We start from the raw sequence: 24,941 nt of genomic DNA, 5'->3' as shown, positions 1-24,941 counted from the left end.
CCGCTGTGTCCCGCGCGGCCACCGTCGTGCAAGATGGCGGAGAGCAGCGACAGCGAGGAGGAGGACTTGGTGAGCTATGGAAGCGCGCTGCAGCCGCTGCAGGAGGGTAAGGGACCCCCGGGAGGTTCGTCTGCTCCTCCTTCCTCCCTCCCTCTGTCAATGCGAGCGCTGCAGAGCGGCCCGGCGTGAGGCGCTGGGGCCGGGGTATCCCGGAGGGCCTGCGCGGTCCGGTCCGGTTCTGTTCCCGGCTGAATGCCGTGCAGCCCGTACTGTGAGGGGCTGCGGTGTGTGGGCCCAGCACAGACCTGCTCCCCCTGCTCCTGCTGCGGGGAACCTTGCTCGGCAGCAGAGCTGTGCTGCGGGAGGATGGCCCAGCACAGGGCGGGCGGAGCGGGGGAAGAAAGGCCTCGGTAGCACTGCGGCTGCGGTACCCCCGCGGTTGTGTCAGCTGCAGCCGGGTGCCAGTGTCTGCTTCTGTCCTCCTCACCCCCCAAAAACCCCAGTACAGTTCAAATAAAACACTTCAAATGTACGCAGTTATGCTAATCTGACCGTCTAATGCTTGTGTGGTTGAGATGGACAGGGCCAGGACTAATGTACAATTGTGGCTCCCAAGTCTGTGCCTCTTTATTAAAGAAATGTTGTTAAAAAGAGGTAAATGTTTGTGTCAAAGTCTCTGGGTTTTGTGTTTTGTTTCATTTTATACAGTTTTGATGTGTAGTTTCTCAAGCAATTACTGAAGGGAAGAAATCCTGCCAGAAATCTTGCATACTTTAAAAGTTTCCTTTCACAAGAAAAAATGCAATGTTCTCAGAAATCAGTAGAACTGAGGATTTTGATGTGAACACTTCATGCTTTTCCTTTATCAATGGTGTACATGAATAGTTACAATGGAGTGGAAATAAATGAAATGTGGTGATTTCCACATCAGGGTGGCTAGTGTTTGATCCTGTTCTTAAAAGGAAGATACAGCTTCTGGAGGAAGTGGGAAATTGTTCCTTCATGTAAAATCGTGTTTTACTTTCTGGTTTATTTGATTGTAGGTGAACGAATTAAAAAGCCAGTTCCTCTCCAAGAGCAGACTGTTAAGGATGCAAAGGGACGATACCAGCGTTTCCATGGTGCATTCACTGGTGGCTTTTCTGCTGGCTACTTCAACACCGTTGGGACAAAGGAAGGTCAGATATTTTGCTGTCTTCTGGGAATGGTTATATTGAGAATCATATTGTCATGCTAGTGAAAACACATTAACTGTCACTAAGCATTTTTGTTCCTGCTATTCCTTATACTGCGAATAATTGAAATAGTATTGCTGAAATTATTTCTCCCTGAGTTTTTGGACTGTAATTTTACAAATATTTCTTTGGTGTATCCTTAAGATGTAAGGTTGAAATGTTTGAATTGTTTTTGAGTACTTTGTTGCCTTAAGTATGTTACTTAAATATTTGCCTTCTTTAAAGGATGGACGCCATCAGCTTTTGTGTCATCACGGCAGAAGAGAGCAGACAGAACTGTTTTTGGACCAGAAGACTTCATGGATGAAGAGGTAAATTTAGAAAGGAATTGAAAACTTGTTAAATAGTTGCCATGACAGCAAAAATTGAACTAACCTTAAAATTACTTCTTGTATAGAGTATTATCCTACTAGCTTTTACAGACTATTTCATGGGTTCATTTAAAAAGCTCCTGTAATGTCACTATTAAAAAATAAAACCAGAACTCAACCTTTTCACCTTATCAGAAAATGCAAATACTTTTGAAACTGTTTAAGATATTTCCACTAAAGTTATTGCAAAAACAACTGCATAAGTGGTTTGAGAAAATAAGCCTATAGGAAGGTCATATGCCATTTTCATTACTATTACAGTAAGAACTTGAAGGATGTTTAATCTAAATGTTTTCATTATGTGTGTATTTGCAGGATCTTAGTGAATTTGGGATAGCACCAAAAGATATTACAACTACAGATGATTTTGCATCTAAAGCTAAAGACAGAATAAAGGAGAAAGCTAGGCAGATTGCAGGAGTAGTTGCTCCCATTCCAGGAACCACTGCATTTGATGATTTAATTGGACCATCTAAGTAAGTAAATTCACCTGAAACTTTGCCAAACCATTCATTTTACTTAGAAGTGTTGTATTGCTTAGAAAAGGAATGTTTGGCCACTGCAGTTGTTAGACTGGAAGATCCTGCAGTGCTATATTTCCTAAGTGACCTCCATCTGGATTTTTGTTTTGAATGTGCAAACTTGCACCAAATAAACGTTTATAAACTGACAGCTGCTGTGTATGCAAGTAGTAACACTTGCAGGTTTGATTTTAAAGCGGGATATAAAACTAGAAGTTCAAATATTATATATGTGCATTATTTATCAACAGATAATAAAGGTGTGGTTTGAAGTAATTTTGGGTTTTGTTTCCTTTTTCTTTTCAGAATCACAGTGGGGGTTGAACTGTTAAGAAAAATGGGCTGGAAAGAAGGACAAGGAATTGGCCCACGAGTCAAACGAAAGCCACGCAGGCAGAAACCTGGTGAGTTCACGGAACTGCCTCAGCTAATTAACTTCCTTGTTAGTAAAAGTTAACGTTCATAGACTGATGAGAAAGTTGATTTTAAACCCTCTTTTTGTTTTTATTAATGTAATATGGTGTTATGGTGTCTCTTGCAGATCCTACAGTGAAGATTTATGGTTGTGCTTTACCACCTGGACTGTCTGAGGGTTCTGAGGTACTGAACAGGCAAAGTGGTCTGTTGGCTTTTGTAAGAATATGTGATAACAGATTAAAGAACAAAACAACCTCTTTAATATCCTCAAACAGTATTTTAAAATGCAGTTTCAAATCTTCTTAAAAGTGTTTATAAATACTTTCTATGCTTAATGTGAAGAAAGGTGTTAATATTTAAATTTCTTTTGCTACGTAAGAAGGTTTAGTTCATACAGAATTCAGAAAATGCAAATTTGCCTAGGCTCATATTAACTGAATGTTGTAGAAGCTCAGCATACAGAACTTTTAGTCATATTTGCTCTTGTAAATTTTTATTTTGTACAAGGATGAAGAGGATGAATACCAGCCAGAGAACGTGACCTTTGCACCGAAGGATGTAATGCCTGTGGACTTGACTCCAAAAGAGAATGTCCATGGACTTGGCTACAAGGGTTTGGACCCCTCTCAAGCCTTGTTTGGTGCCTCTGGAAGAGAACACCTGAACCTCTTCACAGGTGGCTCTGAAGAAACAAGCAACTTACTTGGTGATCTGAGACACAGCAAAGGAAGAAAACTGGGTATTACAGGTCAGGTAAGGACATTTTTTAATGCATTTTACCATTAGTGTAGTAAAGCCACATAAATTTTGTTTTAAGTGAAAAGCTCATTGTAATATTGTAAGAAATGTTAAGTGTGATTTGAGAATAGGATTTTTTAAAAACTTATTTTGAAGATGTGGAAAAATCCTTAGAACTCTCAAATGCCTTCACTTACTGAAACTGTAAAAGACAATTGTAAAACTACTCAGCTACTCTGAGTAGCTGGATGGAAAAATGTTCTGTGTTACTGTGATGAGATAAAGTTAATATTCAGTTTGTTTTTAGTTTATGTTTTTTGTCTATTGTACTTTCAGTAATGCTGTATCTGTCAGCTAGAGAGGTTTTGTGTTGCTCCAGGGTATTTGTAGTTCTTCTCTAGAAGCACTGTCAGTTTATATTTTCTGGGAATTCTGCTTGTTTAATTTCCCTGTTAACTGCCATATTTTTTCCTTTTGAGAACTTAACCTGCTCTTAGTCAGATTATATGTGTTATTTTGGTGGAATTAGGCTGCTGTCCATTTCTTGTACACACCAAACTTGCTGTCCCTCCCTGCCAAGGGACTGGAATGTGTTTGCTTTTGTTGCTTTTGTGCTCACTGAGGTGTGGGGTGTTTTCCACCTCAGTTTCTGTGGTGTAACTCTGCATTTTTCCCAGTGTATCTATATTTGTACTGTAGACTTTCTATAGATGGATAGATATCCATGTAGATGTGTTCTGATGTGTGACTTCAAAGTTTTTCCACTCTTGAGTTCTCATTTAAAATCTGTATTTTAGGCTTTTGGTGTAGGAGCTCTAGAGGAAGAAGATGATGATATTTATGCAACTGACACACTGTCAAAATATGATACAATTCTAAAGGATGAGGAGCCTGGGGATGGCTTGTATGGCTGGACAGCACCAAAACAGTACAAATCCAAAAAAAGTAAGAATTGTGGTTCTCTTTAAAGAGTGAGTGTAATATCGGGGGGAAAAAAATAAGAAATGTATTCTGTATTTGCCATATATTGTAATTTTCAGACTTGATATCTGAAAATTCAACTAGTCCTACTTCTATATTGAGGTGTTCAATTACAGAAATAATTTCCAAAGTCCTCTACTAATCCCAGTGTAGATTAAACTCTCAAAGCTATTTTTTTAAAAGGACAATATCTGCTGCTTTGTGAGATACAGTGCTCAGTTTCACTGAAGGAAACAAGTGATTGTGAATCACAGTTACAAAATATGGCCCAGCACTTAAAAAGAGAACTTTTGTTTTAGATGAACTTGTGTATTTTCAGATCATTTTTGTCAATTGTATCTTGGTGCCGCTTTATTTTTACTGCACTGTGTAAATGCATGAAATGCTGTTGTAATTGTGGAGCAGCTGTTCGTGTTGGTTGTACACATTGGTGGCACTGAGGGTGTTGGCTGTGCACAGTGTGGATGCTGCTGCTTCACTGTAAGCCTGGTTCAGCCTTCAGCAGTCACTCTGGGAGCAGTTTTTATTTGTAGAATACTAATCCAGAATCAGAACCCTTAATTTTAAATGAAGGGTGAAGACAAACTTCAATTATGACTCATAATAGACAGTGGCATATGGAAAATATTCAGAAAAAAAAATTGCCTATCATGCATGTTTTAAATATTGTATCTATGATCATTTTTTAGGGCCTGAAAGAGATTTTAAATATATAGGCAAAGTCTTGGCTGGTTTTTCCTTGGCATCAAAACCATCAGCTCCAGTCAAGGTAAGCAGATAGGGATATTTTATATATTAAGAATAACATCATTCATCATGTGAACAGTGTGGACTCTGCTGCTTCTTGGTGTTTTTCTGTTCTTAGAAATAAATGGTTTGGTCAGCAGTAAAAATTGCTGAATGAACAAAATTATAGCACTGGGGGCTGTTTAATAGAAACCTAAAATTTATCAGGCTCCTGAAGGTATTTAACCTTTGCCTGGGTCCTGGCTTTGAACAAATGCCTTCCACACTGTTCACTGCTACTTTCTATAAAGTTGGAGGAATGGTTTAATTTAACTTAAATAATAATAAAAAAACCCCACATATTTTGGTTCTAGATCTTTCACATGTAACATTCAGTGTTCTGTAAAAAGCAGGCCTCATGCTTTGTCCACTTTGCTGACAATTTAATTTCTTAGTCCTATCTTCAGGTTTACATAATTCATGCCATATATATTTGCATAAATTAGAATGACAAACAATTATATGACAGGGTCCTCTTTCTAAGGAAGAGTATTTGTGTGGTATATAAAATCCCATCCTATAGGGAGCACAGAGATAACCCTTTAAGTAACAACTTGGATGAAGAACATTGGGGGAAATGCACTTTGAAAGATGTTAAAATATAGTAAGCATGGAAGTACTCAGTAATCCAATTGACTAAATCATTTGACTTGTGTTAAAAAATATTAAGCAATATTAAAAGGTGTTTTCTCAAATAAAAGCAGTACATCCTAAGACTGGTTAATTTTTCTGTCACTTAATGTGCACATTTCATATTTTTCCATAGCTGTAAATCTATTGTCAATAGTTTTATTCCCAGGGTTTGTATTACGGTGCCACTTACCAGTCTGTAGGAATTGGTAGCTGTTGGAATCTATAAAGTCAGAGGGTTTTTAGGAAATGGTTAAAAAAGAGTATTTAGGCCTCAGGATGTGGCCCGAAGTTCTGTTACAGCAGAAAAGTTTCCTAAGCAAGCAGAAAAGTTTCTTAAGCAGTAGACGTGACAAATAACAATAGGACTTTGTAGAATTGGCTTTAGGATGGCAATAAGTTTATTTAATGTATATCTTTAGAAGGTTACCATGAATAGAACTCTGTTTTTTGTTTCTTATGAAATAGTCTTTGTTTTAACTACCATTACATATGTTTTATAAAGTTAGATGGAAAGCTTGTCAGTATGTCTTGTTTTTGTGTGATTGGCTGAAATCTAAACTGAGATGATTTTATGTCATTCTGTATTACCCCACCTTCAAAGACATTTCCCAGTAAGCCAGCCAGCTGTTAACACCTAATTCCATTGTAACAATGTTCTGAGACTGATGTGCCAACAATAAAAAAAAGCTAGTTTAGATTTGTCCAGTGTTGTCCATATTTGGACTTTTTGCCGCAGCGAGTGAGCGAGTTCCTGACACCGTTGGATCTATAGCTACCCTGTTACCCCGAGAACAGCTTTGGTAGCTTGTACTATCCTTTCTACTCTAAGATGGAAATAGAGGAATTCTTAGGTTGAGCTTTTTCTGGAGCACATTTGTAGGTGTTGCACACAGAGTTGCCTCTCTCTCTCAGAGGGTTTTTGTTTTGTTCCCTTTCCCCCCAGATTTATCCCCCGCCCAGCCTGCCCCGCACTTACAGGCCAGTCCATCGCTTCCGGCCGCTGCTGCCCCCTGGCGGTGAGAGCTGCGCCCTGCGCAGCGCCTTGGAGCAGTCAGCTGGCAAACTGGAGAGTGACCCGGCCCAGCCCTGCAGGCACGCTCTGAATGCAGCTCAGAGGAGGGAGCAGCTGGGGGAGGCTGAGCTGAAAGGTGGGAACATCCCCGAGCCTGGCTTTGCTTGTGTTTCACACGTGTTTGTATGTGTAGTTAGAGAGCACTAAGAATTTGCTCTGGCCTTGAGTGCTTATTTTCTAACATAAATATATCAAATCTAGTTACCATTTCATTGTTCAGTTTCATCTCAGCTGGTGAATTGTTGACATAATTGTCTGTATATTAATTTACTTAAATATTTTAAAGACAAAAAGTATGTGTTGGATTGTTTTTTTGTTAGAGTTGTGGCCTTTTATGAATATAACAGGCTGTGATAATTTTTTCTGTAAAATATTTTACTGAAATCCATTCAGATAGTATAATTTATAACTGTGGCTCACATTTGTATCTACAATAGTAAACTTTATCAAGTTATATGTAAATAGCATCAAAGATGTAACTGTGGCCAAATTTTTATTTGCCATTTATGCCATTTTATTGTTAATTTCTGCTTAAGAGCATTTAATCTGTATTTATACACATGTGGTAGGGATTTTTCTTCTACTAAAGTGGAAGAAATAGTTCTAGTAATTTTTCATTTCTCTTTATCTTTCACTGCTTTTTTTCTGCTTTAGGTCCAGCTCCTTCTGTTTTGGAATATCTGTCTGAGAAAGATAGAGAAAGACTCAAACAAGTGAAACAAGCATCTGAACAACAAATGAAAGCAAAACCAATGTCTCAGCAGTCCCCAAGTAGCAGATTCCAGCTGGCCTCCAGAGAAGATGATGCTCACAAATGGCAGACTCTGCTAGGAGGCCAGTTAGCAAATGCTGGTTCTAGTGACTTCAAACCATTTGCAAAAAACCCAGAAAAACAAAAAAGATATGAAAATTTTGTGAAAAGTCTTAAACAAGGAGAAAGAGGTAAAATATTTCTTGATTTATTTTTTCCTTCCTCTCCCCTACCCCACTTTTTTTTTTTCCCCCAATGCATTTTATATTGACAATGAGTGCTCTTCCTGAATTTCACAGCACTTTTACTTCTTTTCAGGACCAATGTTTACAGAAATCTTTACTGATACTTAGTCATGTTGATTTCAAGAGAACTGCTCAGTTATTCAGTTGTCAGCAAGTCTTGGTTTTAGGCATTACATTTCATACTTCTGTGATGTAGCAGAAGTTCAGGTCTGCTTCATTTCCTGGATTTCCTTTATTTCATTTGAAGGTACACTTCAGCTTTGGTCAGTGGAACAAGCCTTTTAATTTAGTTTGTTTCTCTTTGAGGAGCTAAACTGCCAGATCATATAAAGGCAGAAAGAAGATTGGGTAACAGTAGAATCAAAAGAAATCCCATTCCCTCTGCACCAGGGGAAGATAAGAACCCTAAAGTGAATGAAGTATTTCACACTTCTACTGCATGTCCTTCAGATTCTCAAACTTCTGCTGTCACTTATGTTCTTCTCAGAAAGATCTATGACTGTAAAAACACAGCATCCATGCAGAGCTCTTACTCCAAACCAAAAGACATCCAACCTCCTTCATCATCTCTTTTCATGCTGTTTCAGTCTCCTTCCATTTTGTTTAGGTTTTTGATATTAAATGACACTGTGGTGTATATTAGATTAAACTAGGTACTCACAATGCCTTGTGGTGAGGTCTTCAGTTCTGTGACTTTTCTGTAAGGCATGAAAAGCTGAAATTGTTCTAGGGAGTTTATTCATCATCAGCCCATGACTTTAAATTGCCTTGAAATGAACTTTAAAAAAGGCTTGGGTTTTTTTCCCAATTTTGAAGTCCACAGGGGCTACTGGGGAAGAAGAAAATGGACACTAGGGAAATTTGACAGAGGAAAGCATATGGTGACAGGTGGAAAACCTGGGTTTGTTGTTTTAGTTGTGATTTGGGATTTTTTTGTCTTTTTTAAGTAATTTTCATGATATAAAATAAATATTTTCTGGTCAGTAGCCTCTTCTGGTTACTGCATTGGGACAGACTACTTGAGCTTTGAATCCATAGCTTGGTTCAAGACTGGGATTTTCCCTGGGTAAAGTTGAGTATTCCCAATTATGACTGTGTTATGACTGTAAGTGCCTCCCTAGTCATTATGATGAAAATGTATAAATAACTGGAATGGTTAAAGGTCTGTTTTACTGTAAGTGTATTTGCTTGGCTGGAGTTATTTCCTCTTCCTTCTGGGAGACAAACTGAACTGTTGCTGTAAACCTGTGTGCAAACTCTCTATTTATCACTGGGCAGTTATAGACCAGCAAATTACCAAGCATAGGCAGGCTTAAATTATTCTGTTCTGTGTTTTAGCTATTTGATAAAGCTTTGGGTTACACTTTTTGTTTTAATCACCTGTTAAACCCATTAAGTATTTTGAACATTCTTTAAAGGACAATGAATAAGGAATCAGTTTTACAAGTAAAATTACTTAAAATATCAATTTAGCATTTGGCAAATGCTGTCATTCTTGCTGTCTTGAAAAACGACCTCCATTTATCAGGGATTAACACAGTTGAGATTAATATTACCCTTAAGATAAATATTCATTAAATACTTGCAAGAATGTAATTTTTTGTTTGAAAAGTGTTGACCCAAAGCATCTCTGCTAAGAATTCCTCTCCTCATCCTACAGGAGAAAGACTGGAGAGGTTTTTTGACCAGAACATGACGGAGTGGGAGCGAGGCAGAGAACAGGAGGAGTTCTTCCGTGCAGCAATGTTCTACAGGTCCTCAAACTCCACTCTCTCATCCAGGTTCACCAGGGCCAAATATGAAGATGATGTTGACAAAGTTGAAGTTCCTCGAGACCAAGAGGTATTTGCTGTCTTTTAACACATTGGAGCTGCAGTTGTTGCCTTAGCCCTGACTTTTCCTTTTAAACTCTGATGAAAATATGTCATTGTTTTCTTGCCCTTCTGTTTAGCAGCTTTTGAAAACACTTGGTGCAAACAGAGTAGTCTTTGTTAAACAGCATTTAAATATTGATGGATTTGTCCTGTTCATAAATCTTAGACCAGTTCAGTAAGATTTTTGTGAGCGTAAATTCTGCAATTAATTCTGTAAATTAAAGAATGTAAATTCTGCACATTGCAATTGTATATAAAATACAATTTATATCTCTCTTTACACAAATTATTTACCAGCTCTAAATGTTGGACTTTTTCAGAATGATATTGATGATAAGGAAACAGCTGTGAAGATGAAGATGTTTGGCAAACTCACCAGAGACAACTTTGAATGGCATCCTGATAAGCTGCTGTGTAAAAGATTTAATGTTCGTGATCCATATCCTGAGTAAGAGAATTCATACTTATATTTTTAAAACTTTTTATAAATTCTGAGTTTTTCATTTGCTTGTGGAAAATCTGGCTTGATGTTTTCTTGTGTCATAAGGTGATACAGAACTGCCCAAAGTTTTGATTTGTGTCACAAAATATGGTGACCTCTGATAAAATAGCATGCATTTGAAGGACTACTGTAGGAGTTCAGGTTGTTGTAGCTAATTTGAGAACTTTCCTGTGTTTAATACAATAATCAGCAAACAATTTTATTTCCCTCTAGTTCTTCTGTAGTGGGTTTGCCAAAAGTGAAACGAGACAAGTATTCTGTTTTTAATTTCTTAACTGTGACTGAGCCCACCACATCTGCAACTCAAGCAACAAATGAAAAGATCCAAGAGAGCAACAGTCTCAACAGTAAGTTTGTTGTTACTTTATTAATTTAGCTATACATGGGATAATAGTACAGAAAAGGCATTTTTCTCATTGAGAACCTAGCCACATGATTTTTTTCATTAAAAAAAACCCAAACAAAGGAATTGAAATAAAAATTCAGTGACATAAAAACTGAAGTTAGTGATATAAAGCTAATTTCTTCTACCTAAAAGACATTTATAGGTCAAGTATTCATTAGAAAGATTTAAAAAATGTCAAACTGAAGAAGCAGAGTAATTTAAAATCAAGTAGGCCTTGAAATGCAGAACAATTTGGCATGCAGGTGATTTGAATATTTTGGATGTTTTAGAACCAAAGAAATCTTCAAGGTGGGATGTGTCAGACAAAGAGAAGGAGAAGAAAGATTCCATCAGTGAATTCATCAGCCTTGCTAGATCAAAAGCTGATGCTCAGCAGCAGCCCCCGGTGCCAGCCAAAGAAGAATGTGGAACTGGGACAACTGAAACTCCTCCCTCTGTGGTGAGTTTACAACAGGGTTTGAACTTAAAGGGAACAGCTGTAAACTTTGAAAACCCAGAAATAAGATGGGTTAATATATGAATTGTTTGTATATGTTAATATTGTTTATATTTGTTAATATGAATTGTTAATATATGAATGTGGTGCTGTTCGCAGGGGTCTCAGGATGAGGGAAGAGACAAGGATCTGACTCCATGTTTCAGAAGGCTGATTTATTATTTTATGATATATATTATATTAAAAGAAAATGATATATTAAAACTATAGTAAAAGAATAGAAGAAAGGATTTAATCAGAAGGCTAGCAAGGAAAGGAATGGAATGATAATAAAGTCTTGTGACTGACCAGAGAGTCCAAGCCAGCTGACTGTGATTGGCCATTAATTAAAAACAACCCATGAGACCAATCACAGATGCACCTGTTGCATTCCACAGCAGCAGATAACCATTGTTTGCATTTAATTTCTGAGGCCTCTCAGCTTCTCAGGAGAAAAAAATCTTAATGAAGGCATTTTTCATAAAATATGCCTGTGATATGTGAATACAGATCAGTTTGCAAAAGAGCCAACTCAGGATGAGCAGAGGCATGAGATGGCACTTTGAGGTTATAACTCTGGCATGCCAGATGTTTGCAGCTTACCTCTGATTATACTTGAAGTAGGGCTTAAGAGAAGAAAAAATGTAGCCCAGTAGTCTGGGAACTAAATTCAGTAACTTTGCCATCACTCTGCTCACAGGCACAGAATGTATTTATTTCTCCTTTCCATAGAACAGAGTGCATATTTTGGGGAGAAATGTGATGTTTTCCTTTTGTTTAAATTTGATATTATACAATTGAAGTTTGAGTTAATGAATTAGAATTTATAATACCTGGGGATCTATTTTCACAAACTGTACTACTCTTCATAGGACACTGGCTTAGTTCCTCAGCGTTTCAGAGCTTTACTATTTGGGACTAAGATTGTTTATTTCACAGCTGTTGTGCCATCCAAATGTTCTGTAAATACCTGTCAGCATGCTTGAGGTTATTCCTATCAGAGAGAGATTGTTAGTTTCTTTAGTGCCTAAATACACTTTGTTGTGATGCTCTTTAGCAGGCAGCTGAGGAAGATAAGGATCAGGAGGAAGAAAGCAAACGACCACCCATGGACTTATTTAAGGCCATCTTTGTGAGCTCCTCAGATGAAAAATCATCTTCCTCTGAAGAAGAAGAGAGTGATGAAGAAGAGCAACCAACTACTTCAGAAAGACAGTCAGAAACCACCAAGCCAGTTGATGTAGCAGACAGTTCTTCCTCTAATTTACAAGGTAGCACTTACTAGAAGTTCATTTTTATGTAATATAAAATACATACCTTGTAAAAGTTCCACTTTTGAATCACACATTCTTGGACTGTTAGGACAGTGCTAACCAGTGCAGATCATCAGAGATTGGCAGAGCTGGTTGTGTGGAAAATGCAAATAATACAGCACTGAATAGGGCCTTGCATGTTACAGTGTTCTTAGCATTGCCATGCACCTTTTGTGTGGAGTTTGCAGGCAAACTGCTGTATGGAACATGCCTGTTACACACTGAGGGGGAGCAGAACATCTGCTGTAAGAACATACTTCAAATGAAAATACTTTGTTCACTTACTGTCACAGCTGGTTCTATTAACATTTAACTTGGTCGTGTTTGTTAACCTTATCCAGCTCATGGAGTTTTTTATTCATCCTGAGTAATGGAAAAATAGTACTGTTACAAAAGGGAAGCAAAGAAATACACTAATAGCAATTTAATTAATAACTTATAGTTTAAAAGGTAAATTTTGATTTAAAAGAAAAAAGCCCTACAGTATGTTGACATGTTTCAGAATGGCAGCTACACAGTTGGCCAAAGCAGTCCATAGAGATAGAGGATGCTGATCAGTTTGCTTTCTTAAAGGTTTTTAGAAAGTCTCTTTGAACTTTCTTCAACACTTCTTGGAAAAAGTATTTTCTTATTTTCCTTTTAAATAGAGCAAGTTTTGGTGTTTTTTCTTAGAGAATGTGACTGCTACAGCTGATTCTGGCATTCCTTCATTGCCTACTTCAAAGCAGGAGCTGGATGCAGCAGAGGAATTTGGACCAAAGTTGCCACCAGCTTTTTCTTCCGGTAGGTTCTCTAAGCATCTAGAATGTAAATACTGAAATTATATATAAAATACAAAATGATAAGCATATAAAATGATAAGCATTTGTGAATGGGCCATCTATCTCTTAAATGTGTGCTATGTAAACAGGCATCACCAAATGTTTTGTTTCCATGCTCTGACCCACAACAGGAACCTCTTTGCCTGTGTGCCAGGTTTGTTTTAACTCTACAGAGGTAATGATAAAAAATGGATGTGAAAATATAGGATAGTCTTGCAATTTAATTTTTTAACAGATTGCAAAGGCATTTAATTACAATAGGGGTGTTGCAGGTGGGAGTTTTAGACATGTAATTTTCTTTTTAAAGTAAGGGGTTTTGTTTTTTAATTATCAGATTAGATTAAAAGTAATACAGAATAATAGGGTATAGGGAATAGGGTAATAACCAAATTACCCTATTTTTGTTGGGTTTTTTTTAAATATTTATACATTTGCTTTGTACTTTAGGCACTACTTGGCAACAACAAACAGAGGTGCCAACCACTTTTCCTGGGCCTAGCAGGAAAGAGAAGCATAGGAAAATCAGGGAGAGGCACAAGACTAAGAAAGAACGCAAACGAAAAAAGGAAAAGGTAATAAATTTAAATACTGATTTCTGATTTATTGATTCTTTGATCTGCCTTTCAAAATGTTTTATTATTTATGCTTGGTTGTAGAAAAATATATACTGGGAGTAGAATTTAAGCAACAGAATCTTGTTGATGTTTTGAAACCAGAAAATTACCCCACTGTGATGCTGCTTTTCCCATATGCACACAGGGGACTACAGGTACAATAGTGTGGGTGGTTTCATGTTCTGTGTGGAAGATGTCTGACACATTCTGGGAATTGCATTCATGCCTTATATTCAAATAACTGAAATGAAACATCTGCTTTAGGGAGATTTGAGTGCTTGGATTAAATGGATTTTGGTTTATAATTGTTTTTCTTTAAGCTTAGTCTGAGTAGTGGAAAAGAATCATTGATAGGTGTTCTGTTTCAGTTAAGCTTTGAGTCCATACTGAAATTAACTTTTTTCTTCTGTTGACATTCAGAAAAATCCAAGTCTTCCACAAGGAGGTAAAGGATTATTTCTGTTCTTTTTACAGAAAAAGAAGCATAAGAAGCAGAAAAGCAAAGGAAAACACAAGAATAAAAAATCAGAAAAAGACAGCAGCTCAGACACTACAGATAGCAGTGACAGCCTTAGTGATATGGATACCACAGGCTTGTCACCTAAAGAACTTCTTAGAAGGTAAGCAGAAAGGTTACTTAAACACTTGCAAATTTAACAGTGAATAACTAAAACATCAGTTTATGAGCTGTCATTCTAGTGAACCTATTTGCAGCAAATGTGAATAAGCCAGTTTCTTTATGAAGATAAAATATTGCTCACTTTGGTGAGGAAAGAGTACAAATATTGGACATTTTAATCTAGAGGGTAATTAATTTTAGGATAGAAGCCTAAAGATAGCTAAACACACAGGCCTAGCAGAGCTAATGGACATTAAAATTAAAGATGACTGATACTTTTGGAAGGTATTTTGAACTGGAATTAAAAATTGAACTAATGCAGGTTGGAAATTGATATTTTCATTTATCTACTTCTCTTTGCCTGGGAACATTGGGAGAAACCTTGTCTGCTAAGATTCCATTCAGAGAGATCTGTTGTGTGGCACCAATGCTTCATGGTGCCAAATGTTTTTATCTGATACAACTCAGATTTCTCTCTCTGTAACTAAGGTTTAAGAAACTGCTCAAGTAATGAAATGTTCATATTGTGGTGTGTGACTGTTGAGTGTAACCTTTTTCCTTTTTTTCCTTCCTTTCAGATTAAAACAACTCCAGTATTGAAGAGCTCTCTTGTGTTCTTCAGTGTTGTGTGACTTGATCTGAGTTTTGATCTCCTCTGTGATGGTAGATCAGTGGTGTATAATGTGCAGCACTATAGATACAGTATTCATATTGAATTGCTTTCAAAGTACATGTGCATATGTTTATGATGTTCCATGAGCTCAAATGTATGGGTTATAGAACACTGAAAAGACCCCTTTCTGGGCATAATCATCTGAAATACTGCAGGCTCTGTTTTATTTAATAAAACAAAGCATTTTAATAAACTTTATTATTACAAATAAGTTTTGTATAGTGATAATTTGTTATGCCTAGGACCTCTAAAATGCTGGAGAGTAACTTCCAGTCTGAGTTAAGTTAGGAAGTTAAACTAAAGCAATGTAAAAATTTTATTGGGTGCAAGTACTTTTATTGAAACTAATGTAGAATTTCACATTGCAGTTTTTGAGTATCCAGCTGTTATTTTTGCCTCTCCAAATTGTATAACATTTACTACAGCAGCTCTAAATCATTAACCTTTGACAGAATCACAGAATATGCTGAGTTGGAAGGGACCTATCAGGATCATCAAAAGCCCAACTGACCCTGCACAGTTCATCTCACATAAATTATCACAGCTAATGAGCTAAAAGATTATGTATGATTAGAAACTGCCTCATTTTATGTAGTTACAAAGAAAACTGTTCATGCTACTTTTTATCTGCAGTTGGCATATAGAAATAATTTAGAATAATTTAGATTAATGCAGAATAATTTAAATATGAGCCATGAACTAATAGAGAGGTGGTGGGGAGCAGCTGTGGGGCAGCTTGGAGCCCTGCAGGAGGGTGGGTTCAGGGCTCTGGGGGGCTGCTGGCAGCCCAGGGATGGAAAGCTCCCTGACACTTTCTGTGGGGTTGATGTTTGTGGCAGCTGGTGTTTGGTAGCTCTGTTCACACAAACACATGCTTGACAGTCAGAAGCAAACTCCCAACTGAGTGAAGAAAAGACTTTTCAAATTATCTTTGCCAGAATTTGTAAGTCTTGGCCAGAACATGTGGCCTAAGAGCTCCATGTGCTCATTTTGATGGGCCACAATCAAGGGAAAAAGTGTTTGAAAGACTTGAGAGGCTTCATGAGATGTAAAGATTTTTCTTTTTCAGAGGAAGAAGAGTTTGAAAACAAATATCCAGAAAAACAAAAACACAGTCCCCATCCATCAGCATTTTTTCTTAACCAGATTCAGTAAATCTGCTCCAAGGATGTGAACTTTGCTGTCAAGTGGAACTCAGGATCCTTTCTCCTGTGGCTCCTGCTTTCACACTCCCCCTCGTGGACTGAACTCAGCTCATATGAACCCCTGAGTGCTGAGCACACTGCAGCTTTGAGATCTGCAGACATTAAACAGCATGACTCCATCTAGAAATGGGTAATGAGTAGTAGTGCATTAATGTCAAATTAATTCAGATGAAATCATTTAAGGAAGTGTCTGAAATGTTGATTTCCTGCTGTGAAGTGCCAGGTTTCTACCACAACCAGAAGCTCTTTCATACTGAAAAGGCCCAAGAAGCACAAAAGCACAGAAAGACCAGACAAGGTTCAGCTTAGCAGCATTGTTAGCCAAGCTCAAAGAAACCAGGAAAAAGTCACATCTTTTAATGACAAGTAAATAAACATGTGGCAACTGTAAGCAGATATTGTAGATCTGAGATATAAAAATAAGAGTCTCAGTGTGTTAGTCATGAGATGTACAGCTGAATAACTGTCAGATTGACAGTTCCAAACTGTCCTGCTTTGTCTGAACTCAGAACTGGAACTTTTATTTTTCTGTCTTCAGCAAAATGCTATTTAGCTCTGTTATGTATAAGTAAACTGAAATCAAGACCAGAAAATAAGAAGATAATCCATTAATTTTTTTAAAGTATAATAGATCCTGGAATCTTCTTTTTGCTGAAAAGAGTATAATGTGCCACTTGTCTGAAGTCTCTAACTTCTGTTTAAGAAATTTTCTCTCTCTAATTTTTATCTAAGGAAGTTTTAACACTTGTTGAGCAATGATTCTTTTTCAAAATCTATCTAAAAGTATTTCCCTGAGTATTGGGAACTTCCTGACAGCACTGTACGGGCAAGATTATGTAAAATATAGTAAAAAAGGCCTGATTTCCTGCCCTACAGCAACAGCTGAAGCAAACAGAATTCAGGAGAGTATGGTGGATTTGGATCATGGGGGACTAGGCCAGCCCTGACAATTTTCTCTCTGGCATTCTCTTTTTTCCCCTTTGAAAGAGCAGATACCAAATGACTGGCTGTACTGAGAAAGCATTTGAAGTTCTTGACAACAAACAGTATCTCTGGAACTGACAGTGCACATATCTTTGGGAAAACAAAAATTAATAGTGCATGCAGCAGACAAGGCTGGCTAAGTCTGGAAGGGCAGTTTTGACTGCAAGACTTTTTTGATTCAATAGAACAGGAGCACTCAGTAGCTTTGATCTTTTCTTTCTTTGATCTTAGAGACATTCCTAATCATTCTGGTGTCAGTACATTGACACACACTGAGAAAATAAGTGCAAAAGTGAAAAATAAATTTACTTTCAAGTTTTGTCTGTTATCAAGGGCTGCCAAGTTAGCAGGTTAGCTCCTTCCAGTGAAAGCCCTTGTGAGGGAGCAGCTCTAGATCTGAAATTTGGTGTCAAAAAGGGCAGTTGCAGTCAGATATACAAGATTTTATTCTCATATTGAAGACAAATGAAAGAACACATCATGAAGGGAGCTTATGTTGCCTACTTTCTGACTGATTCTAAAACTTCTTTGTACTTACACAAACAAAAATGTATAAGCAGATTGTAGATTGTAGAAATTAGGTTAATCATGGAAATGGAAGATGGTTTACCTAGTGAAGGTATGATGGCTGATCCTGTGATACTCTGAAATGGGAGTTACTCTGCATGTCAGCAATCCTCATGGGGTTTTGTGGTGGATGCTTGCAGTCAGGTGGGCACCATAATCCATTTGGAAATCTTGATTTGTATTTTTATTTGTTTTACTGAAGAACTTCATAGAAACACAATTGTTTGGGTTGGAAGGAGCCTTAAAGATCATCCAGTTCCAGCCCCTGCTATGGGCAGGGACTCCTTCTACTGTTCCAGGCTGCTCCAAGTCCTGTCCAGCCTGGCCTTGGGGCCTTGGAGCCTGCCAGGGATGCAGCACCCACAGCTCCTCTGGGCCTCCTCACCAGCCTCAGAGCAGAGAACCTCCTCCTAACACCAATCTAAATTTACCCTCTTTTAGCCTGTAGCCATTTCCCCTTTTCCTGCAGCCCCTGCCAACAGTCTCTCTCCATCTTTCTTGCAAGCTCCCTTCAGGTACTGCAAAGGCACAATTAGGTCACCCCAAAGCTTCTCCAGGCTTTGGGTCACCCCAAAGCTTCTCTTCTCCAGGCTGAACAATCCCAAATATCCCAATTACCTCAGTAATATCCCAATTATCTCAGTGTTTCCACAAAACAGAGCTGCCCCAGCCTCTGATCATCTTGGTGGCCTCCTGGGGCCCTGATGCAGCAGCTTCCTGCCTCTGCTGTGCTGAGGAGCCCAGAGCTGGAGGTGGGATCCAGCTGGGATCTCTCCAGAGCAGAGGAGAGGGGCAGGAGCACCTTCCTTGACCCGCTGGCGACGCTTCTTTTGATGCTGTACTTCAAAACTTTATTTATGGGTTAGGACTGATTATGTTTTGAGGCTTAATTTGGATATTTGAAAAAAAAATCTTCATGCAAAATCTTGTCAAGCATTGTAACAGGCTACCCAGGGCAGTGGTGCTGTCATCATCCCCAGAAGGGTCTAAAGGGAGGGACTGTAAATGTGGCACTAAGGGATGAGGTTTAGTGCTGGACCTGAGTTATTGCTTGAACTTCATCACCTTAGAGGTCTTTTCCAGCCAAAATGATTCCATGATAAATGAGCCACTAATTCAGCATGGGCTATCATCTCAGCACTTCAGCAGTCCGTGCATTGCTGCTGTAAAAAAACAAAATTATGTTTAAGTGCTGATGCCTTAAGTTTCAGGTTTTATGTTTTTTCAGATCCTGCACTGCATTAGTGTGTAACTCTGAGCTCCATGTAAGTGTCAGCAAGCTCTCTTCACATTTTGGTGAGACTAAACAATTCTTCCAGGCTGAGAACCAAGGTCACCAACACAGCCTCAGGCCTGAAAAGTATAAATATAAGTGAAGTGGGGGGGGAAGCAAACCAGGGGAATGTGACTTCATTACCTGAAGCTATAATTGGGCAATTAATTAACCTCTGATATGCAAATAGACCAAACATATATCTGTGTGAGAAGCTCATGACCATGGGCCATTTCGGGTGTAGTCTGCAAGGCTGTTGCACTGCCCCAGGTGTATCTGCTGAAGGTGGAAGGAATGAGGGACTTGTCTTTACAAATCCTGGGTCTGCTGGGAAATAGAGCCGGATACTGCCCGATAAACAATGGGAAGGATTCCACTGATTGAAAATGGAATGAGAGATGGAATGAGGGAGATTTGTCTTTACAAACAATAATTTACATAATTACATATAAATATATATAATTCATATAAATTCCATAAGGAAATCCACTGATTGACACAAGGAAAAGACAGAGGTGTACCTTTGTCAAGTACCTCAGCCAATGGGGAAAGAGGAAAATGTGGCTGTAAAATCTGGATTGAAAGGATACTGTGTCCTCCTAAAATCTGAGAGATCCCAGGGAAAATGCCCCATGGCCTCTCCCTTTATCTGAATAAAGTAAAAAGGACTCCTCTGTCTCCTTTTTAGACATAAACCTCTGGTGTTTGTGGATTAATTTTCCTGACAAAGGCCTTCAATAAATACCTACTTTATTCTTTTAACACTGTAGAGCCTCTGTTCTAGGCAGCCACTCCAAGGCATCAGTGGGATTTTCTTTTATGAGAGAGATTTCCAGTTATTTATAGATGAATGCTTCAGAACATGAAGGACAGCAAAGGGAACCCCATCAATTTTGAAAATGTAACAGTGACAAAGGCTGGCATCAGAGGAAAGGCAGAAGGGAGATGAGTATCTGAGAATAAATCACTTTGGATTTGAAGGCAGCATCTGTAATTTGGATGAATAAAGAGAAATAATCAGATTGCCCAGTTAGCCTGTGTCTGAGTGGAAGTGCTGGGGAGCTGTTTCTCACTGCCCTGGTTTCATTCCTGGATCAGAGACAGCTCTTGGTGCCTCCACAACATGAAATAAGTGATATTGCAAACCACTTGCTAGGAAGATTAATCCACAAACATCAGAGGTTTATGTCCAGAAAGGAGACAGAGGAGTCCTTTTACTTTATTTGAATAAAAGGAAAGGCCATGGGGCATTCCCCTGGGATCTCTCCAATTTTTAGAGGACACAGCCTCTCTTTTTATCCCAATTTCCAGCCACATTTCCCTTCTCTCTTTCCCCCATGGCTGAGGTACTTGAGAGGTTCAGACTCCCCGATACACCTGATACCAAAGATTTCCTTCTAATGTATAACCCTCCCTTTTCATTTTTAATTCTTATGGAATTTAGGGGGGTTTTTCTTCTCTATTTTTTCTTTCACCTTTCAATGTCTAATTTCCTTTATCAGCAAACCTAAAGTTTATTTGTAAAAGCAAATATAATTTTCCATTCATCAATCAATGGAATCCTTCCCATTGTTTCTTTTATCTCCCAATGCTGGTTTTATCTACCAGCAGACCCACAGGTAGTTTGTAAAGACAAATCTGCCATTCCTCTCCCACTGCTGCTCTGGACAGCTCCTCTTTGCACTGCCAGGGTCTCATGTGAATTTTTACACTGTGATGGAGTTGGCTGTTTTCTTTTGCACCTGCAGATCTGAATGCTGCAGTGAGGATGACTCCTGTACTGCTGCCACCAGATAAATCTGGGCTCACACCCCGATGGTGCCAGTTGAGTTGGGCAGCTCAAATAACTAAATAACAGTTTTATGGGGAAAAGGCACCTGTGGCTTGGGGGCATACAAATACAGACAGGTTTGTGAGTACTGAACCTGAAACATGCTTTGCACACTGAACTCTCCTTTGGTTATATTCACAGTCGAACTAACAATTCTCAAAGTGCCTGTATTTTAATTTTTGAACAAGATACCTGCTTAATTTTCTAAATCAATAATTTTTTTTTTCTATTTAGCTGTGTGTTGGAATTTAGGATTTTTCCTTTTTTATCTCTCACGGAATTTTCTCCCATATGTTGCCTAAGAGATGGCAGTGATGATGCTTGGGAGACAAAAGATGTGGCTGGGAGGAGGAGGAGGAAGAGTGCAGCTGACTGCAGGCTCTTAGCTGTGGCTTTCCCTTGGGAAGTGCAGACATCCCTGGATATTCTGGCTGGGCTCAGCTCCTCACTGTGATCAGAGTGCACAAGGGTGGTTTTGGTGCCAGATCTGCCGCCCAGAGGATTCGCTGCCACTGCAGAGTTTTCATCCTGCTCTGATTCTACTCACTTTATTTACTCTTACTCTCACCAAGACCAGCTCTTGGATCGGGACCTTTTCCAACGCTGATCTCGCTGGGAAGGGGACCCCGATCCTAATCCCTTCTCGGCAGCAGCGTCTCCCGGCCTGCAGCAGCCCAGCTCTGCTGTTTATCTGCCTCTGCTGCTTGGAATTTTTGGCTCCATTTTAACGCGACACCCCGCAGGTTCCGGCACGGCTCCGAAGCCTCGGCCGCTCCCCGCGCTGCCCCAGCCCAGGCTGCGCCGCCGCCACTCCGCCGCCCTGAGGCACCGCCCGCCCCTGCGTCTGGGCACGGGAAACCCCGTGTCCCTCCCTCCCTGCCGCAGCCACAGCGCCCCCTGCAGGCGCGGGGGAGCCACGGCCCGGCCGCAGCCACAGCGCCCCTGGCGGCGGAGCCGGAACTGCAGCCGGGGCGCGGCCCGGCTCGGCCCGGGTTTATCGGTGTGAGAAACACCGGCACTCCCCTGGGGAAATTAAACAAGGCTAATGAAGGACTGTAGGAGACAAGGACCACGGAGCAAAGGTTATTACACACGGGTGAATCTTGGCACTCGCTTCGGGGATACCCCTGAATACCTTTTCCCTTCCATCAGCCTGTTGTATATTCATAGTCCCTTATGCATAGTAAACTTTTCCCCAAACTAGCTTACATGTTTAAGAATTGTTTAGCATGGCTTCTCCTTGGGTCTGCCTTTTCAGAGCATGCACATTCCTTGGTTGTGATTTCAGTCCTTTTTTTATCCCCTCCAGTTTTGGGCCTTGGTGCACCCTGCCTTCAGAGGGTGAGTGCTGATGGTTGGCACATCTGTCCAGGTGTGCTCATCCTGTGTGCATTGGGTGTTATCCCATCCCAGCAGGCATTTAACACAAGCACACTGATATCAGCTTAAATAACAAAAGAAATAAAAACCATATCTTTATAACAAAGTAACTTTAACACCACACATATAAAATCCATTGAAAATTTGCGAAAAGCCGATATTATAGTATGTATCTATAACACCACGAACCGCAGCTAGCTGAGGCACTGTAGGATGTGGCAGGGCTGGAGCTCGGGAGGCAGTCTTGCCTATAAATGTCTGAAAATCCGACATTTATGCATTTTCCTCGCTCTCTATGTGTGCTGTGCCACAGCCAGGGCGGGCGGGGCGCGGTTCGCGGTCCCACACGGGGCAGGGCCGGCGGGGCGGGCGGGCAGAGCAGGCCCGGCGGAGGCCCGGCTCCGCTGTAGCCGTTTAATGTCGCACGGAGAGGCCGCTCAACGCGCGGCGCCGTGGCTTAGTTGGTTAAAGCGCCTGTCTAGTAAACAGGAGATCCTGGGTTCGAATCCCAGCGGTGCCTGCGCCGGTGGGCCGGCTTTTTGTCCCCGCGCTGTTTTACCGACCGGGATCAGCCCGGGAGAGGGGGAAACTGCGCGGGGCGTGCGAGTAACTACAACAAAGTGTGGGGTGAGTGTGAGTAAATACAACAAACTGCGGGGGGCGTGAGTAACTGCAACAAAGTGTGCCGTGGGGGGTGAGTAAATACAACAAACAGTCCGTGGGTATGTGTAACTACAACAAACAGTGCGGTGCATGTGAGTAAATACAACAAACAGCCTGTGGGTGTGCAATGGGTGTGTGTGTAAATACAACAAACATGTGGTGGGTGTGTGTGTAAATACAGCAAGCTGTGAGGTGGGTGTGAGTAAATGCAACAAACAACGCAGTGGGTGTGTATAAATACAACAAACACCTTTGTGTGTGTAAATACAACACCCCAGTGGGTGTGTGTGTAAATGCAACAAACACCTCAGTGTGTGTGTGTGTAAATACAGCTAACAGCCTAGTGGGTCTGTGAGTGTAAATACAACAGCCCTCTGTGTGTGTGTGTAAATACAACACCCTGGTGGGGTGTGTGTGTAAGTACAACAGCCCTTGGGTGTGCAGGTACATATGGACACACAGGAACAGCCGCAGCTGCACATCCAGGCTGTCTCCTGTTGGTTTTATGGGAAGCTGTTTTCCAGGAGTATTTACGCACACAAAGTCAGGAAATGTCTCTCACCATTTTTTCTTCTAATTGCCAGAACTTCAGCAGCCCCGAGGGCAAACAAAGCCATGATTGCCTCTTCTGCCCTCACAGCCGGAGTGCTGCTGACTCCGTGGTTGCTCTGAGGTTTTTGCTGTCCATCAGCACCGAGTCCTGCCTGTCACCTCTTACCAGTCACATTGCCTGGCTTTTCTGAGTGAGAGCTGCAATAAGCACCACGTCATCAGTGACACAGCAGAGGTGTTAAAAATAGGTTAGAAACTTGTAAAATAGTTGATAGATCACTAAGCAGTAAAGGGATTCACAGCCACATGTGGAGATCAGAGTTTTTAGGACTCAGATCAGCACCCAAATCACAGTTGTCTGTAGCCTGAAATGTAATATATGAGGCTTAGTGTCTAGGATGAACATTTTGGTTATAATGTTTACCTGCAGAAAACAAAGAAAAGAAAGGAAAGAAAGATTTCTTTGAGTAGCACTTACTGTAAAAATGCAGGCTAGATAGTATTTGGTATGTCATAAATATAAGTATCCTTTCAAACTGCAATATGTCAGCCTAAAAAGGTGTAAGTCCATCTGCTTTTTTCATTCATTTTTTCCCAATGTTCTACACTACCTCTGTGCATATTGCAAGGAGGAAGAGTAAGTGCTGGCTAACAAATGGCAAATTCCATTTTCTCCAAAAAGGTTGGGTTTTTTGAGTATCCTGAAATGGAGAATATGGGCAGATTTCAATTTGCAAATGGAAAGGGTGTCTGTGCTTGTTGAACTTGATTTTGGCTGAGCACTACACCACTCACTTGTTTTCCTTGCCAAAGTGGGAAACTGGACTATTCCGTCAAGCCAACCTCAGTGAAACCATTCCTTGAAATAGAAAATTTTTTTTTTCTTTTTCCCCAAGATTAAGGCTTCAGGTGTCCTCCCTCTATTACAGTAATGTTTAGTTCCTAAGATGAGAGTAGGAGGAGCAACCCAAGGAAAACACTCACCAATGGGGATTGTGTAAAGCACTTTAATGAACTTGATTAAAAAACCTCTGTTAAAACATCTAAATACTAATCATGCCAAAAAGATTTAGTACTGTTTAGCATTGGACTTTCTCCAAAGTTTTTAAGGTAGTTTAGAACTGCTAAACAAATCACTAACTCTTAAGTTAAATGCATATGTTGAGTGTGTATGGGGATTTTTTTTGTTTTGCATTTATTTGTGGAAACAGACCAGAAAAAGGCTGCTTAACTCCAAAGTAGAATTGTAGTAACAAATTTGTGAATGTTGTTAAAATTGCATTAAAGCTTATTCATGGTGTGCCAGGTAGCAGGCAGTAACAGCTGTCTTTGCATAAATATTTGCTTTTATATTTGTAATGTGAGCTGAATAAGCTTCCTTCTCCCACCCCTCACCCAAATGCTTTGTCATCACATCACTATCCAGAGAGGTAAAGCAG

General features: G+C 39.8%; 1 protein-coding gene and 1 non-coding gene across 3 annotated transcripts; both read left to right on the top strand.

Moving 5' to 3' along the window:
- On the top strand, window positions 1-15,258 carry GPATCH1 (G-patch domain containing 1). Of its 2 annotated transcripts, none has more exons than XM_005492544.4 (20): window positions 1-106; window positions 1,044-1,178; window positions 1,461-1,546; window positions 1,922-2,082; window positions 2,434-2,531; window positions 2,669-2,727; window positions 3,052-3,297; window positions 4,080-4,227; window positions 4,953-5,032; window positions 6,626-6,830; window positions 7,409-7,696; window positions 9,411-9,592; window positions 9,945-10,072; window positions 10,340-10,473; window positions 10,802-10,971; window positions 12,068-12,278; window positions 12,993-13,103; window positions 13,589-13,713; window positions 14,230-14,375; window positions 14,953-15,258. In XM_005492544.4, the coding sequence occupies exons 1-20, from the start codon at window positions 34-36 to the stop codon at window positions 14,972-14,974; spliced, it is 2,808 nt and encodes a 935-aa protein (XP_005492601.2). In that variant the 5' UTR covers window positions 1-33; the 3' UTR covers window positions 14,975-15,258. The 2 variants fall into 2 exon arrangements, with proteins under 2 accessions (XP_005492601.2, XP_005492599.2); XM_005492542.4 differs by having other exon boundaries at window positions 12,065-12,278.
- A 7,475-nt stretch (window positions 15,259-22,733) lies between these two features.
- On the top strand, window positions 22,734-22,807 carry TRNAT-AGU (transfer RNA threonine (anticodon AGU)). Its single transcript has one exon. It is a non-coding gene; the product is annotated as a tRNA-Thr (tRNA).
- The last annotated feature ends 2,134 nt before the right edge of the window (window positions 22,808-24,941 follow it).

Source organism: Zonotrichia albicollis, chromosome 13 (assembly GCF_047830755.1).
Source record: "Zonotrichia albicollis isolate bZonAlb1 chromosome 13, bZonAlb1.hap1, whole genome shotgun sequence".
Taxonomy (NCBI): Eukaryota; Metazoa; Chordata; class Aves; order Passeriformes; family Passerellidae; genus Zonotrichia; species Zonotrichia albicollis.
The sequence above is the reverse complement of the archived record's forward strand: the minus strand, read 5'-3'. Positions and strand labels throughout refer to the sequence as shown.